Consider the following 21,268-nt stretch of genomic DNA (forward strand, 5'->3'; position numbering starts at 1 on the left):
CACGCTTCAGGTAAGAGTCTTTACATTTATTTAATTTACAATTAGGGTATGTTTTAAAAAGGAGGGCGGGCGGGAGGTGGGTGGTGGGTGGCAGGCAGCTACGCTTCACCCTGGAGTGTGCGTAGCGCTGCCTGCTTCGCCTACTTCGAAAACTGCGAAGCAGGCAGCGCTACGTACACTACGTGGGCGAAGCGTAGTGTCTCGCCCAGGGTTATTACTAACTACCTTTCCTGTTCTGTTATACGCAACAAAGATAGTACTTTTGTCTTCCAGCCCCCTTGAGTACTGTAATGTATCCTTTTTATTTGTGTTCATACTAAAACTTTCAAATAACAAAGTGATATTAATATTTTATATTAATATCACTTTGTTATCTGAAAGTTTTTTAGTATTCATACCGGATGTTCTATTTAATATATTTGGTAAGAATGTTGACCTCTTGTTTTTCTTTCTTTTTCTCTTTTTCACTCTATATCCTTCCTTTCTGTATCTATAAAATATGAAATGATTATTGGTTATGGATTAATATTTCTTTATTACTACTTCTAGCTTCTGGTTTATTTTTTGTCATTAACAGTTACATGAGGTTCTTCATTCTACCATGCTCATTTATTTTATATGATATTTCTTGTAATCTTTTATAATCGTTTTTGTAATGTTGTACCCTTGCTCTTATTTGATTCAATAAAGCTCCTTAAACTTAAAAAAAGGAGGAGGGATAGTCATCCAAGACAAAACTAAGCATGACAATGTGATCCTGAGTCAACTGAGCAACACTGATCACTATGAAGTACTCACACGCAATCCCCTACCTGAACTACAGGCTTATATTCAGAAACTTCCTAAATCAGCGGAGGAAAACAGGCTTATAAACCACAATGAGTACCTATCCCTTAACAATCAGAATCTCCATACTCCTGTCTTGGACACACTTCCTAAAATTGCTGAGTCACCACCTGACAGGCCCATACTATCGGGCTGTGGCTCCCCCCTGGAATCCCACGATCACTACATTGACTTTTTTTAACAAAGACATAGTCCCTTCGCCAACTATCTCTGTAAAGGATACCATTCATGTAAACAATCTCATTGAGATGGAATCTTTTGACCCTGAGACTGAAACTTTGGTGACACTAGATATTGAATTGGTACACCAACATTCCCTAGATGGGAGGGATAGAAGTAATAAGGGATCACTTTAACTCAAGCCCAGCTCTAGAAAGTCCCCATCCGTTTCATCATTTCCCTACCTCAAATTGACCTTACCAAAATTACTTTCTGTTTGAGGGAAAATACTACAGATGGCGGAAAGGTACTTCCATGGGAGCAGTCTTTGCCACGCATTTTGCCATATTGTTCGTAGATGCTATTGAGAAAAAGTACATCCTTAATGCCTGCAATCCTTTTCTTAAAAAATACGGACTTGGAAAAGGTACATGGATGATATTTTTTTGATCTGGTCTGGCAAAGAACTAGCACTCTTCTGTGAATGGCTTAATTTATGACAACCTGGCCTTAATTTCACACAACAGTAGCAACTGTATTGATTACTTAGATGTGACAGTCAAAGATGCAGACAGACTACTTTACACAACGTTGTTCCGTAAACCAAAGGAGCGGAAAACGCGACTTCAGTACTCCAGTTCACACCGACAGGCCCTCAAAGATGGCCTCTCGTATGGTCACTTTCTTCACATCCGCAGAAATTGTAAACTGAAGGAAGATTTTGTTAGAGAATCTGAGACCCTTTTCTAACAACCTCATTGAAAGAGGTTATCCCAGACATCTTATCAAATTGTCTCTCAAATGAGCTTGGTATACACACACAGGGAAGTACTCTGCAACCGACAGACACAGCACCACTCAATAGAATCACGTGTCACCATCTTCAGCCCTATCACAAACAAATGGACAAAAAGTATTAAAAAGCTTTGGAATGTCCTCTCCACGACTAATCTGGCTTTAGATACACCACTCTTTGCATTTAAAAGAGAACGCAACATCGAGGACCACCTAGCGAGGTCACACAAGCCTAGATTGAGAGACAACACTATTCATCCCCTCCTAGGCCTTCCCCCATTTTAGGGCACTATAAATGTGTTTTCTGCACGGCATGAAATCAGACCTAAGACACAAAAACCTTAGGCCATGACAATATTCACCAAACGCTCAATTTCTTTTAAAAATATAAGTCCAACAATGTTGTATATTGTATTCGCTGCCCCAGCAACTTGATCTACATTGGGCAAACCACGCAAAAGTTAAATACCAGGATTTCTCAGCAGAAAAGCAGGATCTGCTAAAAATTATCAAAGGCACCTTTAGTAGAACATTTTATTGAAAAAGGTCATGACGAGAATGACTTAACCTGGCAAGTGGTTGACTTCATGATACCCCAACCAAGAGGAGGCAACAAGCAAAACCTACTAAATTGCATGGAATGCAAATGGATCTTTAAGTGTGACTCAGTTTCAAGAGGCCTGAATACGCAGGAAGAATGGAACAGTATCATGTAAATACAATTTCCACCAGCCAACACCTAAAGCTTCTGCAGGACCTTATGCAACAGCTAGCTTTCAGAGGTCTTCGCCAGATACAGCCTGCAACCTTGTCCCATTTGAGGATTTTGACCATTTCAGAGAGCAAGTCAGAAGGTAAAACCTTTGACCGGAATGACCAGCTTGGTGTATCACAACAGTGGTCCACTGTTGTCAGCCTGAAATCATGCCTGGGTCCGGTTAACCACGAACAGTGACTACTGATGGTGTTTTACTTTTCCTAGGAACACTTTGCCTTAAATCTTTGAAAATACATACATCTGGTTCCCCTCAAATGAATCAACTGAATTTTTGTCACATTGGTGTCATTTAGATCATTAACTTTTTCTCTATTTTTATAAATTGGTTGTGGGAATTGTATTGGATTGTGTTTTCCCTTTGACTATTTGTCAAAAAAATAAAAGAGGGTCAGAAGATACCTCTGTTTCACTTTTCCATTTACTGAAATCTTACTGGGCTAACAAACTTGGTGGTTCACCCAAACCTTTAATAGAGTTCTAGTGTACAATGATTGAACAAATTGGGCAACGCTTAATAATCTTGGATGGATACCCGATGTGAACAGTTTATGCCAGATTCTCCCAATCCATGTTATCATATTTTCTTAATTCCTGTGCCAAGATGTTAGCATCAATAATGACTTTTCACAACATCCTGCTCAAAATTTCTGAATAGTATATTTAATCACTCACACCTCAAGATGAGCATTTGGCATACGTCTTGCTTACCGAATCCAAAAGAGTGATCTGCTCTTTTGTACATTTTATGAATGATGATTAGTTTGCCTCCTACCAGATCTCTCGAGCATTTATTTCCATGCTACAATAATTGCCAGAGATGGAATGGTGACCATGCAGATAACACTTATTAGTATTAGGGCACATGCCAACTTGGCCTATCACAGAAGAGGTTTCAGAATAAAGACTCCTTTAACCAAGAAGCCATAGTTCCATTCCCCCTCTGGACTTACCATATTGACAGCTGGTTTAGCCAAACAGTCACTGTCTGCATAAAGATTATCTATGCCCATTACTCACACATCTACAGCAACTTCAGTGTTCCTTCTCTTGTTTTGACTCCTACGGTAACCAAGCTTTAAAATGCCTTGGTATTCTTGTGTTTACTAATGTTTAGCATGGTGAGTCAGTTCTGTCTAATTTGTAATCATTTTTTTAATTTCTAGATGTTCTTATGAGCCTTCTTCAGATGTATTTTTTTTAAAAAAGATTTCTTTATTGGCATTTGAACAAGCATTATAGTTTATGCGTAACATCTGTATACGTAAGAGCGAGAAAGGAAAAAAATAAATAATTATAATGCTAGGCTCAAAATGAACATGTAGAATATCCGGACATAATAGCAAACTTCACATACTAATAGTCATAAAAAAACATTGTGCCAAAACAAGTAACAGAATATCACCCCATCCCGCACCCCTTCCCCAAGCTTCCAACCGCCCACTGGTCAAGTCAGTGAGGATAACATTTCGTACGCAATGGTAGGTCACTATAAGGCAACCCAGTACAGGTGCTAACTATCCCTTTTGGTTCGAGGGTCCCACAACATCACAGATTCAGACCAGCATTGTAAAGGGATAAGTGAAGCCATCTCAGCACGTCACCCTCCAATTGTACCAAGAGTGCTTGCATCATGACTCCCCAAGAAAGCAGGTTGTCCACTCCTCACTCCTCACTACATCTTCTGCGCATGTGTTTTTCCTCCGCCTCACCCATTCTAGTAAATCTCTCCTCCAGTCCAACTGATATGGTGGCCTAGTGCTTAGCCAGCTAATAGTAATGTGCCTCTTAGCCAAGACTAATCCCAGGACTGTAAACCATCTGTTAAGCTTTTTCTTAGCATTCCTGGGAAGTAGGCCCAGCAGACAATGCTTTATCGCGCAATGTGCCTCCCGCTCTGTTATCGCCTTGTTTGACCCAGGATCTCCACCCAGTAGGACACAATAATCAGGCAGTGCCACAATACATGAAAAAAGTCATTAACAGCCCTTCCTCATCTAACGCAATTCTGATCTCTGGTGGGGTAGGCGTGAAGTCTCGTAGGTCAGAGGTAGGCTATGTGTAAAAAGTTGTATTTAACTAGTTTAAACCTGGCCTTTATAGATTCTTGGCAGAGCCCTTCATGAATTTTGAGCCAATCTTTGGAGCTAAAGGATTTATCGTTAACGCTGCCAGGCCTCTTCCACCTGTAGAGGTAGCAGTCTTCTGTCTGCACCCAAAGCCTGGTACAAGTGTGTAATCAGCTTATGGCCTCCTACCAGTGAAAGCATGGTAACCAATGACTGCGAGTGTTCTGGAGCCTCAGGAAACAATGGCCAAACCTGCAGGGCCATAACAGCGAGTTTTGTATACTGGAGGAACTGCCCCAGACCAAAGGATTCGAAGGCATCCTTCATAGTGACAAATCGGCCCACCAGGTAAAGGTCTGAGAACATAATGCATCCACTTTCCTGCCATCTGTAAACCACCATAGTGTGAGGTATCTGTGCAAAAGGTTCCACAATCCACAAATCCCAACCCGGACAATACAATGCCCGTCGTATTACTTGCTGCACCGCTCTTTACCGAACGCGGCACAGCAACCGGCTCACATGCGGGAGTGTGTCTGGCACCCCCTACCCCCTCATCAGTAGAGCCCCCAACTGGTGACCATCATGTGTACCTGCAAGGAACGATCTTTCCAAATTGCTCTCCCTTTCCAACCAGTGTATTACATGCTGTAACTGCGATGCCAGGCAGTAGAGTTCGAGCCTAGGGATCTCCATCCTGCCACTCTGCCATTCTCTTTGAGAGTATCCAGACCTATTTTACACTGTTGTTTTCAGATGCATTATATATCCATGCACACAACCTTTATACAGTTTACTGAATTTCAGCAATCTTTGCATTTCAGTCTTGATCCTCAAATACAATTGAAAGATATACGATTTGCCATCACACCACCTCACATTTCTTTCTTGTTTTTAGACTGTCTTTGTCTGAAAAGTGCTCTTTTCCATCATATGACTAACGGCATTAAACAATTGGCTGGTCATAGAGCAGTCTATTGTCCTCGTCCAGTTGCTTCAACTCTATCCATTTGTCACTGTAATATTTATTGTACAAAACGTCCTCTACAAAAAAATCAGCCCTTATCACAGTTTTGGGTATCATTCCATGCCACTCAGCCAATCAACATTCTGATTTTTTTCATTTGGAGGATCAGTCATTATTCTGCTTGTCACAAGCAGGCACATTAAAGAATGGTGTTGAGTTCTGCCAAACACTGTTATCTATCTCCTAAATCCCAATCACACCCTCGCACATTTGGAATCTAAATCTCATAGATTTTCCTCAGTGGTGTTACCCCATTGAGTCATTATTTGATTAGAATCCTTGTCTACTCTCACATCCTTTTCCAGGACACAGACCCCAGCCTATGACCCCCTTATGACATTAGAAACATTTCCATTGGTTTCAACAAGTTATTTTTAATTTTCATGTTTAGACTATTTATTAAGCGCATCTAGCACCTTAGCGCTGACCACATCAACGTTAATCTTCTTCACATACAAGACATTCACAGATACGGAGCCAAGACATAAAGTCTAACATGCTGGAAATAGCCAGGCTTTTAACTGCTTTCTGAACTTTAACAACACAGGTTCTTTCTTCAGTGGAAGACTATTCCATAGCTTTGCTGCAGCTACACACCTGGCGTGGGATCTTTTTCTGTGTTGTTCTTACTGTTTTACAGTTTGAAGTGTTGCACACATGCTTTACACATTGCCTCTGAGTTGAGCCTGGATACCAAGGGGGTGAGCACAGATTAATTTGGGGGGTGCTTATGTCTTACCCTGACAAGGATTGAGGTTGCAGCTTGAACAGGTCTCACACCCCAGTCAACCAACAACCTAATGACTTACAACTGGCTAAAAACTTTGTGCTCAAGGGGTTTTGTTAAAAAGGACAGCTGTGGCACTGGTATATAATTTTCCAGTCGCCTGTGCTCTAATGAGTATTTATTTTTATAATAATGGTATGTTCTGGGAATTCTTTTATTTAGTAGGTGCAATATCAAAGATCAAAGATGAATTTATAATAGTCTGAATGAACAGCAAGGCAAGATATTAGTAATATATATCTTTATTTATTGTGGCTATAAGAACATCTGCTCCTCAAATCCATTTAGTTTGGTAAAATGATTTAGAATTTTAGGGTCTTTCATAGTGTTAACTTTACATGAGAAGGCAGCATCTGGAGAAACCCTCATAGTTAACTGCTTATTATTAAGCACCCATATTTTTTTCTCAAAAAAGTCTGAAAACTGGCTGCATCTTGTTATGGAGTAGTCAGCCTCCAAGCACCCTGTAGGTTGATTAAATTCTCTAATGACTTGGAAAACAGCCTTAGTGACGTTTGGTGTATTTGAGATTCTGTCTAAATAATATGTTTGCTTTTACTGCTTTTTAAAATAAATTATTAAAAGTCTGGCAATCAATTTTAGCAGCTATAGTATACCCCTGCTGCGAAATGCACTCCAATTGGGGTAATTTACTCCCCATTTTGGTAAATTCCTCAGAATACCATTTATTTGTCTTGGACTTAGGCTTAGTGCTCATTATCTTGTATGACATTGATAAGCCAACAGCTCTTCCTACTGCGCTAGGAGCTGTAGCATCCATATTATCCATTGCATTCACTATTGCGGTTAATTTTTACAAATCCATGGTACCCCATTTCAAAGATGGCTTCCCTGAAATTTACAATTATTTCTTTTCCCAATGCTAATTTATATTTCAACCAAATGGGTTAATAAAATGGTCTGTTGAGGAGACAGAAAAAGCTGGTTTAATACCACAGTTCATCCTCACAGCAAACCAGGCATATGGGCCAGTTGGTGCATTGTGGATGTGTCAGGTAAATTAAAATGATGACAGTAATTAAGAACCCCGGCCTCCTTCATGGTACAGGACAGAGCTTGGTCCATTAGAGGTAATATAAATCCATCATTAGACAAATCAAACAGTGTCCAGTGAACATCACCCAAGACTTATAGCCAATGTGCTAAAGCGAGTGTAATTACTTATACACAGAGGGGCCGATTCACAGAACTAACTTAAGACAAAATTCTAAACTTACTACTTTTGGTATTCACAGAAGTTAGGATCTTGTCTTAAGTTTGTCTTAAGACAAACTTAAGACAGGCTTAAGACAAACTTAAGACAGACTTAAGACAGACTTAAGACAAACTTAAGACAGACTTAAGACAAACTTAAGACAGACTTAAGACAAACTTAAGACAGACTTAAGACAGACTTAAGACAGACTTAAGACAGACTTAAGACAAAATCCTAACTTAAGTTTGTCTTAAGTCTGTCTTAGGTCTGTCTTAAGTCTGTCTAAGTCTGTCTTACATCTATCTTAATTCTGTCTTAAGTTTGTCTTAAGTCTGTCTTAAGTCTGTCTTAAGTTAGTCTTAAGACAAACTTAAGACAAAATCCTAACTTCTGTGAATACCAAAAGTAGTAAGTTTAGGATTTTGTCTTAAGTTAGTTCTATGAATCGAGCCCAGATTATTTTCCCAAAATGGGGAAACTTTTAACTGTTTAGGTCTCTTTTTGAATTCAAAGTGTTATATTATTAATGGTGCAAAGCAAGTGCATTTATATTAGCGGGCATTTGAAAACTGGCTATTGAGAATGAGTATATGTTAGTTGTTAGGTTTGGCTGGTAAGGTGGATGTTTTAGAAGTTATCTTTAAGTTAACCTCTAAAACATGTCCCTGGACCTGGAGCTTATGGCTCTGTGCTATATTTGTCCCCGCTATGCAGGACCTTTTATCAAAAACAAGGAGAAAGCAAATTTACTGCAACATTGCCTCTGGATTTTTTATGGCATGAACATATCCTTTATCGACTCTTACCTCTTATGAAGCCCTCCGAGGGGATGAAGAAGGCTGCACCACACAACCCAACAAGAAACAGAAGCTTCAGGAACCAGAACCTGTGGTGATACACAGACAAGTGATAAAGGTCTGTCTTGTGACACCTCAGACACAGATGAATCCACACAAAACATGCAATTAACATGTTAACAAAGATAATGGTGAAGGTAATAATACCCATTGTGGATTGCTGCTCGAACATCCTGACTAGATTTCACATTCACCAAGAAGACCGCCTGACCGAAGTAGAAACAAGCTGTTCCAAAGCAGACCCTGTAGACAGCAGAGTATCCCACCAGTACATCACAGTTGTCTCCCCCATCAATATGTTCACATAGTAGTGAATATAAAGGCACCTGGATAGGACACAGGATTAGAGGAGGAAACTATCACAATGAAATAAAATATATTCACAGTTAATAAAGAATAAAGAATCCTGACCATAATACATTCCTCAGCAGCACCCAACAATGTTTACAAGTAGACAACAGGAAAAAATACATGCATAAGATAAAACAACTCCACCTTAGAACAGAAGAGAATCATCAATTAATACCTTTCTAATAAATTCTGGCCTACCACTGTAGTTCAATCAATCAATTATTTATTCAGCCAAAAAAAGACTATATAAGACACATACACAGATTAAAGACATAATATATGCATTCCTCTATACAAAATAACAATAAGAGCAATACACTAGACAAAACAAATCCTGTTATTGCTTAAAAGCAACTCATAAATAAGTAAAAATAAAAAACAAATTGTTTAAAATCAATAAAGTACATCACTTTAGAAGAAGTAAAATACATATTCCAGCTGACTGGTTAACAGCCAATGATCCCCAGTGTTTTTCTCTGATTGACTTCACGCCAAATATAGTGAGTCACCGTATGTTAACTGATGACAGTGACTGTAAGTAAAGCGTGATCTGCTTACATTTTCCAAAAATAGCTTCCCTCAAGAGGAGTAATATTCAGCATCTCCTTAGATCAATGTAACACTTACAAAATAACATAAAATGCAAAGAGGACTGAGCTGAGAGGACATCACATGGGCAATTTATCAGACTCCTGGCATATAAAACTGGGTTTGGAAAAGCCACTATAAAGTGCAGTGTGCTTAATCTCAATGTAGTAAGAAAAATCCTATGATATTGTTGGCAACCTAGATAAAATACAAATCCATGCGAAGTACATTTCAAGGGGCTGTACTATAGCACCGTGCCATTGGTACACTCGGTGCAGTCCCTATTGTGTCTACTCCAAACCCAGTAGCGCTCTTTCAGTGTGCGTTTATATGAGGTTGAGAGGGCATCTGGGTTGGAGTACAGTTCAGGCATGTCTAATCTATCACTGACAGAATTAATGCAGGCCAGCCCAGGGATTTCCATCGCATTTTCCAAATTCAAGCAATCTAATGGTACCCTACAGTTGAAACCAGTTTCAGGCTTGGTCCAAATGGAGACCTGCAGCAAGAGCTGGCAAAGTTTGATATAGTCACAGGCATAGTATTGGTCAAGGTCTGCGAGGCAAATATGGGTCGCAGTGCTTTGAGGGACATCCATGAATCTTCTCAGGCACCCATTTTCAACTGCCTGTATAGTAGCGTGATGCTTAATTCCCCATAACCCATACCCATAGGTTTGAATGGATGGACATCTGACTTTATAGACTTGCACCATTTCTCTAACAGGCTTAGAGCCTAAATTCCATATAAATTTGAAAATGTGCCTCCACACTTCTGGTGAAGTTGTCTGCAATTATATGGCCTAGTGGTTCCATGTTCCAAGATTGTCAAATTACACCCCCCAAATACAGGAAAGTCAATCCAGGCACAACTTTAGAACTGTTTACCATGAAGGATTTGTTCTTCTCCCTCCTTTGTTTCTTTGAGACATTCACTGACAGTTCTAGATCAGACCTAAAGGTGACAAATTAATCTAGCAGTTTTTGGAAGCCAAATGGAGTTCTGGCGATGAGTACTGCATCATCTGCGTAAAGCAGCACAGGGACTGAATGAGCCTCGATCCTCTGGACATCCACATTCAGGTTGATTAGCTGTCTTTCCAACCCATTAATATATAAAGTGAATAGGAACAGTGCCAGCACACGGCCCTGTCGCACTCCTCTAGAGAAACAGAATGGCGTGCTTGTCTCACCCTATAAGCCTCACCTCACACTCGCTGTTACCTCGCTGTGAAGTTGACTAAGAAAATTAATAACATTGGCCTCCACCCCCAGACATGTCTTGATTTCACTTGGAATGGTTTACATGATTGAAGGACAATCTGAGGTCTATAAAAGCATGATATTCTTTCCCTGTCCTTGCTACAGTGCATTTGTTAGTTAGTAGGTGTACATTGAGGCTCTGCTCGAGGGTCTCTAGTCCTGCACAAAAACCACACTAAAAGTCAGAGATAATATTATTTTTTGTGCCCAAATTTCCAACACTTCCAAAAATATTCTGCCAATGATTTTTGAAGTTTAATTAATTAATGAGAAAGATTGATAGTATTTGGGATCACTTCTATCTCCCATTTTAAATATGGGTACTATTGTAGAATGAGACCAAGACTTCGGGGAACCGGTCTTACAAAACACATTCAAGATGTTTGTTAGAAAAGGTGCAGATAATTCAATATTGTCCTTCAATAAATCTGAAGGTACTAAGTCCAGACCTGGGGTTTTACCTATCAGAGCAATCCCCTCAAACAACTCCACTTCTACTCAAGCTTTATCGATATTCTCGTCTGCCCTCCCTTACCTGGATCTAAAGATGTCAAAAGATGTGCTTTGACCAACAACGTTACTATATGCCACTTTAAAATGGTTAACCAAAATATCAGGTGTGATCACTGTTTCAATCCCAGACGCAGGGGAATTATTAAAAAATAGCTTGATTGATCACCTGCCAGAAGGCCCAGGAATCTTTTAGCGAACTATCCAGTAGCAAGGATTTACAAACATTAGTTCTTATTTCCTTTTTCCTACTATAATGGCTTTTTTTGTAGGTTCCCCAACATTTGCGGACATGGTCAACATTGCATGGGATCGTTTTGATGGCATTTAGCAAATCAGCATGTGTTTTTGAACACAGAGAGTCAGACCAGCTATAACATAACGTGTATTTGTAAAGCGCATTTTCACCCAAAAGGGTATCTAGGCGTTGAATAACAGATGTTTATTGTTGCCCAACTCGATGGTACCCATTTTATTAACCTCAGAAGGATGAAAGGTTGTGTTGACCCGCCAGGATATGAACCTGTGACCATGAGGTCAAACACAGGACCCTACAGTGGATACATTAGTCCACTAAGTCACCAGACCCTGCTATGAAGTTTGAGCTTACAAGGAAGGACGGAAACCGTCAGTAGTTCCTTAATGGAATGACACAAGGAGTTAAAACACCTTGTAACTTTGCCCCCTCCTCGCCCCCCCCACTTCGCCCAAGCATGTATACAATTCCGTTGCTGCCATTAACAATGCTGCAAAGCAATTTAGACTGATCAACACATTCCCATCTCTGCAACAGACCCTCATATATGGTAGCAGATAGGAGTACAGGAACATTTGAAATTTCAGCGACAGGTTAGCAAATGAACAATGAAAATTAAATTAAATGAGAATTAAACTTTTAGTGCGCTCTACTACCCAAGGGTGTCTAGGCACTGAAGCTCTGGGAGACAAGTCACTAATCTAATCAGAAGACTAGAGATATAAAAGCCAGTGCAGATCCATTTTTCTCTCAAAATCTGGGGCATCAAGTTTCAAAGCTTAGCAGTACAGGTAATAAAGCTCCTGCCACCCCAGTTAGATATTTTAAATCTTGGTGTTACCAGATTATGGGTTACAGAAGATCAGAGGGGTCTACTGGGGGTGTACCATTGGAACCTTTGTTTAAGCTATTTGGGTCCCACATCATGCAGCACCTTGAAGGTGAAGCAGAGGGTCTTGAAGTCTATTTGTTTAAGGAAGTTAGTGAAGCTGGGAAAGTCCCTGTGGAACAGATTGATACTTGGGAATTCTCAAGACTAATAGTGCAGCCGCATTCAAAAGTTTTTTTAATTTATGCATGCATCTTTTCTGGGTGTTGGTTACTAAGGCATTGCAATAATCAATTTTAGAAATAATAAGAGTAGAAACTACATTTTTCCATAGATCGGATGTCATGAACGGAATGATTTTCCTGAGAGTTGTTAGCAAAAAAAAGGACGAAGAAGTGATAGCACTGACATGACCATCAAAGGTTTGTCTCTGAGGCAGTGATTAGGACCAGTTCAGTACTGTGCTGGATTCTGAAGTAAAACTAGATATCATCCAGAATTCCACCGCTGCGGAGGAAAGCAGAAACCTCAGTATTAATGGCCTTCTCTACAATCTTCACCAGAAAAAGAATATGAGAGATCACGCAGTAGTTATTAGGATAATACCCGGGATCATACATCAGATTAAAGATATCTGTGAGGTGTTTGGATATCACTCAATCAATCAATCAATCAAATAATTTGTGAAGCGCACTGCATACCCGCAAGGGTTTCAAGGCACTGAGGGTGGGGAGAGGGGGGGTGCTGTTGCTACTGGTCGAACAGCCAGATCTTGAGTTGTCTCCTGCAGGTTAGAAGGTCTTCGGTTTGTCGTAGGATGAGGGGGAGGGTGTTCCAGGTCTTGGCGGCGCGGTGGGAGAAGGATCTGCCTCTGGCTGTGGTTCTACGGATGCGTGGGACGGTGGCCAGGGAGAGGTCTACGGAGCAGAATTTCCTGTTGGGTACGTAGAAGGAGAGTCGACTGTTGAGATAGGCTGGGCCGGTCTTGTGGAGTGCCTTATGTGCGTGGATCAGGAGCTTGAAGGAGATTCTTTTGTCGACAGGGAGCCAATGCAGATTCCTCAGGTGGGGGGTGATGTGGTCGCGGCACGGGACGTCGAGGGTCAGGCGTGCAGAGGCATTCTGGATTCTTTGCAGTCTGTTGATGAGCTTGGTCGGGGCTCCGGCGTAGAGGGCGTTTCCGTAGTCGAGTCTGCTGCTGACTAGGGCCTGGGTGACTGTTTTCCTTGTGTCTGTCGGGATCCATCTGTAGATCTTGCGGAGCATACGGAGGGTGTTGAAGCAGGTGGAGGAGACAGCGTTGACATGTTTGGTCATGGTGAGTTTCGAGTCGAGGATGACTCCCAGGTTGTGTGCGTGGTTGGTGGGTGCGAGGGGTGTCCCCAGTGATGCGGGCCACCAGGAGTTGTCCCATGCTGAGGGGTTGGGCCCGAGGATGATGATCTCCGTCTTGTCTGTGTTCAGCTTAAGGCGGCTATCCTCCATCCAGTCGGGGATGGCCTTCATTCCCTGGTGGAGGTTGGATTTGGCGGTGAGGGGGTCCTTGGTGAGGGAGAAGATCAATTGCGTGTCGTCGGCGTAGGAGATTATGTTGAGGTCGTGGTGTTAGGCGATGCATGCGAGAGGCGCCATGTAGACGTTGAACAGTGTCGGGCTGAGGGAGGATCCCTGTGGGACGCCACAGATGATCTCGGAGGCTTCGGATCGGAACGGGGGGAGGCGGACTCTCTGGGTTCTGCCGGAGAGGAAGGAGGAGGTCCAGTCCAGGGCCTTGTCTCGGATCCCTGCGTCGTGGAGTCGTGTGCGTAGTGTGTGGTGGCAGACGGTGTCGAAGGCGGCGGAGAGGTCCAGGAGGATGAGGGCCGCCGTCTCGCCGTTGTCAGAATGGCACTGTCTAATGGGGCAATTCCTTCAGGCGCACTAGAAAGAGACTGTGATATTGTCTAGCCCGGTAGAGTGTATTGGTGAGATAGTTGCAAGCAGCCCAAGAGACCAGTCCTTTGGCAAAAAGGTCACATGGGGAATTAGAGATCAGCAGGTTGTAGATAGACTCAAACTTGTTCTTGAAAAAAGAGGCTTAGGAATTACAGAGAGCCTGATCGGTGGTGTTGTTTTTAGCTTTGGGAACCTTGGCTAGTTGTTTTACCACATAAAAAAAAGTTCCTTAGGGGAGTTTTGGGAGGCTTGGGTTTTAGCTGTAAAATAGCTGCATTTTGCTTTTACAATCATCTCCTTATATGCTGAAATGGCCTGTTTGTAAGCATCCTTTACTAGAGGGTCGTAATTGATGTACCATTTCCTTTCCTGTCTACGACAGGCTTGTTGTTATAACCTACGTTTGTTGTCAAACCAAGGTTCTGAGGGGGAGGTTCTGTGGTTTTTAGGTCTCGCCTAGTGTTGCAGCGCATGCGCTGCTCGCTCGCAAGATATATTGTTAATGAGGACTTTCAGAAGAGGGCTTGAAGCCCCATCCCTCATTTCCATTGGCTGGCGTCACTGTTTATGCTAAACGGGGGCCTGCCATTGGAAATGAGCTTTCTGGGTTGCCTCCCTTTGGCTTTTTGTTCCGGCTCACCCGGACTGGCTCGTCTGCTTTCCTTCGGTCGCAAAAATAATTCTTATCTTTACAAGGCGTCACGTGTAGTGCACGCTCCGGGCTTCCTGCAACCACACTGCCTTCACGCCTGGAGCACGCACCAGTCGGCTCTCTCATTGGTTAGCGACTAGAAGATAGCCATCCTCTTCCTCACACGGTGCGCGATGGCCCCTCCTCCACTCTGGGAATTGGATCTCTGCAGAGCAACACCAACGAACGAATCACACTGGTTTGTTTTAAAACAGATGGCGAGCGCATGTCTTGAAACCCTGCTTACTGTGGGTAGAGCAGCACTAAATGTGTGAATTTCGCCGCTATAGACGTTTGTATTTTTATGGAGTTTTAATGTATTTCATGCTTAGCTGTTTCATAGACACCAGCCCAGCGACGTGCATCATTATTTAACGCACTGCGTGTTAAACATTTTGTTGTGATGTTATATTAGTATTTGTTTTGCTTGAATCAGCACTCACGCGCATGGCCCAAATCTGAGCTGTTATACAGCCACTCTACGCACCTGTGTTTATGCATATTTTTCACTACTAACCACTATGGCCGATCCTGTGCCCGGGCTTCAGGTCCCGGCGTATGACGCGCTCGGAGCCCGTGTGAACCTTCGCCTGAGCCTCTCTGTGCCGGGCTCAGGGAGCTGCGCCACAGTGCGGAGCGCGGATCCCTGTCTGGAATGGAGGGCGCGCGGACCACAGCTCGCGAGCAGGAGTAAGCAACGGCAACAGCGGCTGTCTAGGCCTGAGCGCAGCGGCCCCCGGCCAGGCCACCTTCCCTTTCGCTCCACTCCGCTCTCTGGGCGGGAATCCCTGCTCCGCGTCTTGCTGGCTTCCCTCCATCCTCCTTCCCTGCACCACCTGCTCCCTCCCTCCCTTCCTGCTGAACTCCAGCCCCTCTCTATCAGCCGCTCACTCCGTCTCAATATGTCTCAAAATTGCGGCCAATGTGGGATCGATATTTCAATATTGGAAGTGCTTTGATTTACAGCAGCTGCAGGCCAGCATATCTTCCTCTCTCCTTGCCTTCTTGTCGCCCAGGCCCGGGGGCTCCCGCCGGCCTGTTGCGGGGCTTGGTGAGCCTCCGGAAGACCAGTGCTGGGCTCGTGCCTCCTCTCATTGATATCAGAAATTGATCCTCTTTGTTCAATTCAACTTGCACTTGACCGGAACCTCCTGCCCCACTACCCCCTCCGAGTCTCACTCGGGGGGGGGGGTTCTGTGTCACATCTTTAGGGTATCGGATAGTGAATCCAACTTATAGAGGAGTGTGTGGTGGATCGAGAGGTGCACTTCTGATTGTGAGTCACTGTGTCTGGAGGAATGGTTCGCGCTGGTGAGGGAGGCTAGCCATATTTTTGTGCGATGTCTGTTTGGGGGCTTGTGGTTGTGGTGGTCGGAGGTTCGCATGAGACCGAGGTTGCCATGGTAAGCTTGTTTTGGGGGACGGGGTGGCAATGGCTGGTCTTATTATTTATTTCATTTACAGTGAGGTGGACTGAATCTCTGTCCGCGGTGGGAGGAGGGTATGACGGTGTTTTCTTAGCTGGGGGTAGTTCGGGGTGGTGGGTAGAAGCTGCCACTCGTTTATTTTGGAGAATTTTGACCTGCACTGGGGACACTAGCCTACAGTGTGGAAGAGGTCTCCACTTCTGACTCCGGATTAGACTCACCCAATCAAAGCTTGAGAATGGAAGGGGGTTGTTTAATTGCAAGGGCTCAGACGGCTGTATGGAGAGAGAGGATGGGACCCCCCCACCCTTGTCTGTGGAGATCCCCTCAGGACACAGGTGTCCGGGTCTAAGCCGCCCTCCCCACTGTCTGCAGAGCTGAGGAATGTGCCCTCAGTGTGGGAATCCGGCTACATCCCCAGACAGCAGCCGCAGCGCAAGCTCTGATCAATAGACATTCACACAAACTTCAGGGGGCTGCACCAGGACACAAAGCGGTGTGTTTATCATCGCTTGTCGCAGACACAGCTCGCACCTTTTACGGGGTCGCTTGGAATCTGAGTTTTTTTTAACGCTCATTAGATTCTGGCATTGCTTGTTGTCTTTTACCGTTATGGGCTTAAATGTCCACGAGGCGGGCTATAAATCATTCTAAGTCACTCTTAATAATAAAAAACTTAAGGAAGCAGTCGGTCAGCATTTGGGGTGTATTTTTAATGTGGATGGCTACTAGTACCAAATTTAGGAATCCACATTAGAAGACAAACATAGCTGGAGTCCGCTGAGTAGGTTTTTTTATCAATTGCTTTGGTGGCCCCTTTGTGTAACCAGGCTGGAAAATGGACCAGGCCTGACAGAAGAGTATCCGTGTACACTCGCAAGACTGGAGGAAACTAAAGAATGGGTCCGCTGAAAGCAGGAGCACAAAATTACTAATAGAGAAGAGATAATGAATAGGGAGTCCGAGGCATTCATGGGTAAAAAATCCATTTTGTTACCACGTAAATTGTGGTGGGAATGGGTTAATTGTTCTAATCTTGCAGAAAGCTAGGACTTAAGCGGGATGTGCTTTTCAATTCATTTCCCTGGTTATTGTTAACAAGCATTTGCAATGCAATAGGTCTCGCATTTGCGAGAGTTTAAGCTACTAGCATTGCAAATGACAATGCCTTTTATTTGTTTTAAAAACCAAAACATAAATAAAAGACATTATAATTTACAATGCGAATAGCTCAAACTCGCGTAAATGCGAGACCTATTGCATTGCAAATGCTTATTATATACTTTTACTGAAGCAGGAAGATTAAGAGTGGAGTTAATCCACAGATGATAATTGCAATAGCGGCCAGCATGGCTCATGGGTGGGGTGGGTGGGCGTGGGGCAGTCGCGCAGGGAGGCGGGGCTAGCGTGGGGAGGGGATGTCAACCAGGGAGAGGGATCGCGCAGGGAGAGGGGTCGTGCAGGGAGAGGAGTCGCGCGGGGAGAGGAGTCACACGTGTAGGGGGGTTGCACAGGGAGGGGTGGGATCGCGCGTGGTGGACGCGCATTTCATAAATGTTTTTTTTTTTTAAACCTTCCTTTCCGCCACGTCCTGCGTCTTCTCTGGTCCTGCTCTCCTGCCTCCAACAGGAACAGAAGCACTCAGCCAGGCTCCCTTCCCATAGCCAATCACAACTTTGCATGCAGCGTTGTGAGTGGTCTGGAGCGCCGTGACTGGGCACTCAGGCGGGGGCTAGAGGGGTGGGCATGTACTCCATGCAGGCTGCAATGTAGCCTGCATGGGGAAGAGCAAAGTGCGCATGACTGGTTTGAGTGGTCCGAGAGGGCAGACCAAACAGTCTTTGCGCACTCAGGAGTGGGCAAACCACTCAGCCCCTTCCCTGCTCCGTGAGCAGAGCAGTCCCGCCCACCCGGTAACTAAAAGTCATTACCATTTTATGTTTTGGCTTCTCGCACTGCGAGAAAGCAGTGGGGCAACGCTCCTCTGCCATAGCGGAGGAGCCACTCCTGGATAATTGTTAGCAGCAGCATCGAGATCCATGCTTGCCTCAGGTAATGATTGGGCTAGAGAGGTATTTAGATTATCAGGGTTTATTTTATGCCATAGACAGCATGTCATATGAGAAGATTGATGGCAGCTGTCTGGGTTTTTTTCTGCTAGATGAAACATAACAGCCTGGTGATCGGACCAAGCGAGAGGAATAGAAGTCGAAACGGAAAGATGGGGGCGTAACACAGGCACCCGCACCCCCGCGGTGCGGGGGCCCCCAAACTCCAGGGTGCCCCCTCAGCACAATGCTCCGGCCCGGGAGCTCCTGATTGAGCCCTGAGGGGACCCCTCCACATACCTTGCAGGAGGGCCCCCTCAAGTTTCGTTACGCCACTGCATCTAATAGATGTCCTGCTGAGTGAGTAAGTGTCTTCACCCATTGAATTACACCTAAGCTAGCCAAGGAGTCACAAAGGTGGGCTGAATCATTATCTAGGGCGTTCCAAGATGGAACTTAAAATCACCCAGAATAGTGAAATCCTAAGAGTTGGCATTAATTTCCAGTAGTTGACCGAAATAATGGATAAAAGTTGACCAGAGGGAAGGTAAATAAGGACCTCTTAAAAGGTGTAACAGAGAAATTGATAGCAAATTGTAGTTGCTAAATACATTGTCCAATACAGAGAAATCACAGAAAAAAGTAAAAAGATCATTGGAAAACAGAATGAAGTCTAAGTATAAATTGGCTTTAAGATAGCAAAAGAATCAAAGGGAAACTGTAAACCATATTTGACAATAAGCAAATTAAGACCTTCATCATATGGGGTTATGGGTAAAATGTATTTGGGTTTCTCCCTAAGGGTCAATCAAATCACAAGCAATGGAACCTGACCACTCACAGTGTTGAGTATGGAAATTACCCATCCATAGCAGTGAAGTGGGCTCTCCAAATTTGGAACCAGCCCCCTCAATTTACCCACTCAAAGCGCTAACAATATTGAAGTTATTGGTGTCAAAACAATTATTATAGAATTTAATTAATAACAGCTTCTTAAATCTCATCTCTAGCCAAAGAGTTGAGAGTGGGGGAGGCTAGTTTTGACCAGTAAACACTACCTGAGAATGCAATAAAAACTGTGGGGCTTATTTATGAGAAACCCGAGTCACTTTTGCACCACATAAAGTGGCACATGCGTGATATGGGGCTCTCATAAAGATTTATGAAGCCACGCAAAGCAACCCTGCATGGCTTTGAGTGGCCTCGTAAATTATGAATAAGGTGACAGAGCTAATTTGCTGCTTCACCCTACACTGCACCGAGGAGGCGTTCCATGGGCATTGCATTAGGTTTCCCAAGCAACACTTATGGAATTTGATGCTGCCCCAGAGCTACAAAGTGATGCAAACCTGGGGAAGCACCAAATCTGTACGCCTCCCGAGGTGAGGTGTAACAAGGAGAAATACGTTTACTTCTCCTTGTTTTTTAGGTTTCGCCTACGCAGCGCGCATGCGCTGCATAGGAGGACCTTTAGCCGTCGTTCAGCTCTTTTTCCAAGCACATACTCATGCTTGTGGTGGCATACAGCTTGCGGGAGTGTGCAGTGGCACGCCACAAGCACGAGTATGTGCTTTGAAAAAGAGCAAACTGCGTGTGCACAAGTACTCGTTAATTAACTTTTCGGCCGCAGGGCCGCGCTTGTGTTTCAGCGCTTGTTTGTTTTGCTTTCAGCTCGAGGTGCGCGCGCTTGTTACATACACTCACAAACGCAAATGTTTTGTTGTACGCACATTCTGCCACTAGCATAGCCTCGCAGTTTAAAAAATACGAACAGTAATGCTCCATCTACATGCTGACGAGCCGCACCAAATAACATTTTTCATGGTCTCAGCAGGAAGAGCATAAACACTGACGGCATTTGTTTTGGGAGAAATAAAATGTCCGTCTAACCACATACACACATTATTTATTATAACTTGACCGTTCCCACAGTGAGTAGAAATGCTACTCCTAAACCCTGCTATAATACATTTCCAAGAGTGCGGAAATTAGGTTCGATGTAAAAAGCATCCGTTTAAAAGGAAGCTTAACGCAATATAACGCCATTCTTTCCACGGTGAGTTTCACTTTCTCAGCCCGCCGTTGTTGAGTAACGCATCTCAATCTCCTGCCCCTTTGGCAGCACGCACGCCACTTTGTACCCCGCTTGTTTGTTGACTGACGGTCTGTTGCAACGTCACCGAAGCCGCAGGCATGTTTTGAAAGGGGCCCTACCACTTGGTCATGGAGTTAAAAATACCAACAATATCTGGCAGTGTGCACGCAGCATTACCCTGCAAAAGTAATGCAAGGGTTGTGATGATGTTTTGAGAGCGAATCAGACAGGCAAAACTTGGCCCCCTCTTTTACGTGTCAATACAAGGAAAAAGCGCCACTAGTAGATGAATGCTGCCAGGGAAAGGTCGATTAAGATTTCATTAGACCATTGTCATTATGCGGCAACGGTGAACCAACTTATATGAAACGAATAGCTTAGCACTGTATCATTTTAATTAACATTCATACAAAAGGTGTCCTCACTATAAACAATCGAAAGGTGTCTTAAAAAATCATAAATATTCATTAGTTAATATTGAAAACCTCATTCAGTAACAAATCATTTTGTCTTGCATGAAAGCACAGAAAGTCAATTTTACTATCAACAGCCCATATAAGTTTCAAAGTGAAATAATGTAGTTCATTCATTGCTGCACCAGGGGCGTAGCTACCATTTGTGAAGCAGGTGCAGTGGCACTGGGGCCCAGAGCCCTGAAGGGTCCATTGAATCCTGATAATTGCTGTATTTTACTACTCCAACAGCACTCCCAGGGGTCATTTTCAATGGCCTTCTTGCTACATTA

The 21,268-nt window shown here is 43.6% G+C and overlaps 1 protein-coding gene across 1 annotated transcript in view; it reads right to left on the minus strand.

Moving 5' to 3' along the window:
* Positions 1-21,268, minus strand: part of SERINC4 (serine incorporator 4) — a 305,592-nt gene that overhangs the window by 214,306 nt on the left and 70,018 nt on the right. The window contains exons 3-4 of the mRNA XM_085644357.1: positions 8,679-8,857; positions 8,481-8,560 (exon numbers count right to left, since the gene is read on the minus strand). Of these exons, the coding sequence (XP_085500483.1) occupies positions 8,481-8,560; positions 8,679-8,857 (259 nt within the window). The remainder of the gene's footprint in view (positions 1-8,480; positions 8,561-8,678; positions 8,858-21,268) is intronic.

Source organism: Triturus cristatus, chromosome 3_1, assembly GCF_964204655.1.
Source record: "Triturus cristatus chromosome 3_1, aTriCri1.1, whole genome shotgun sequence".
NCBI classification, from domain to species: domain Eukaryota; kingdom Metazoa; phylum Chordata; class Amphibia; order Caudata; family Salamandridae; genus Triturus; species Triturus cristatus.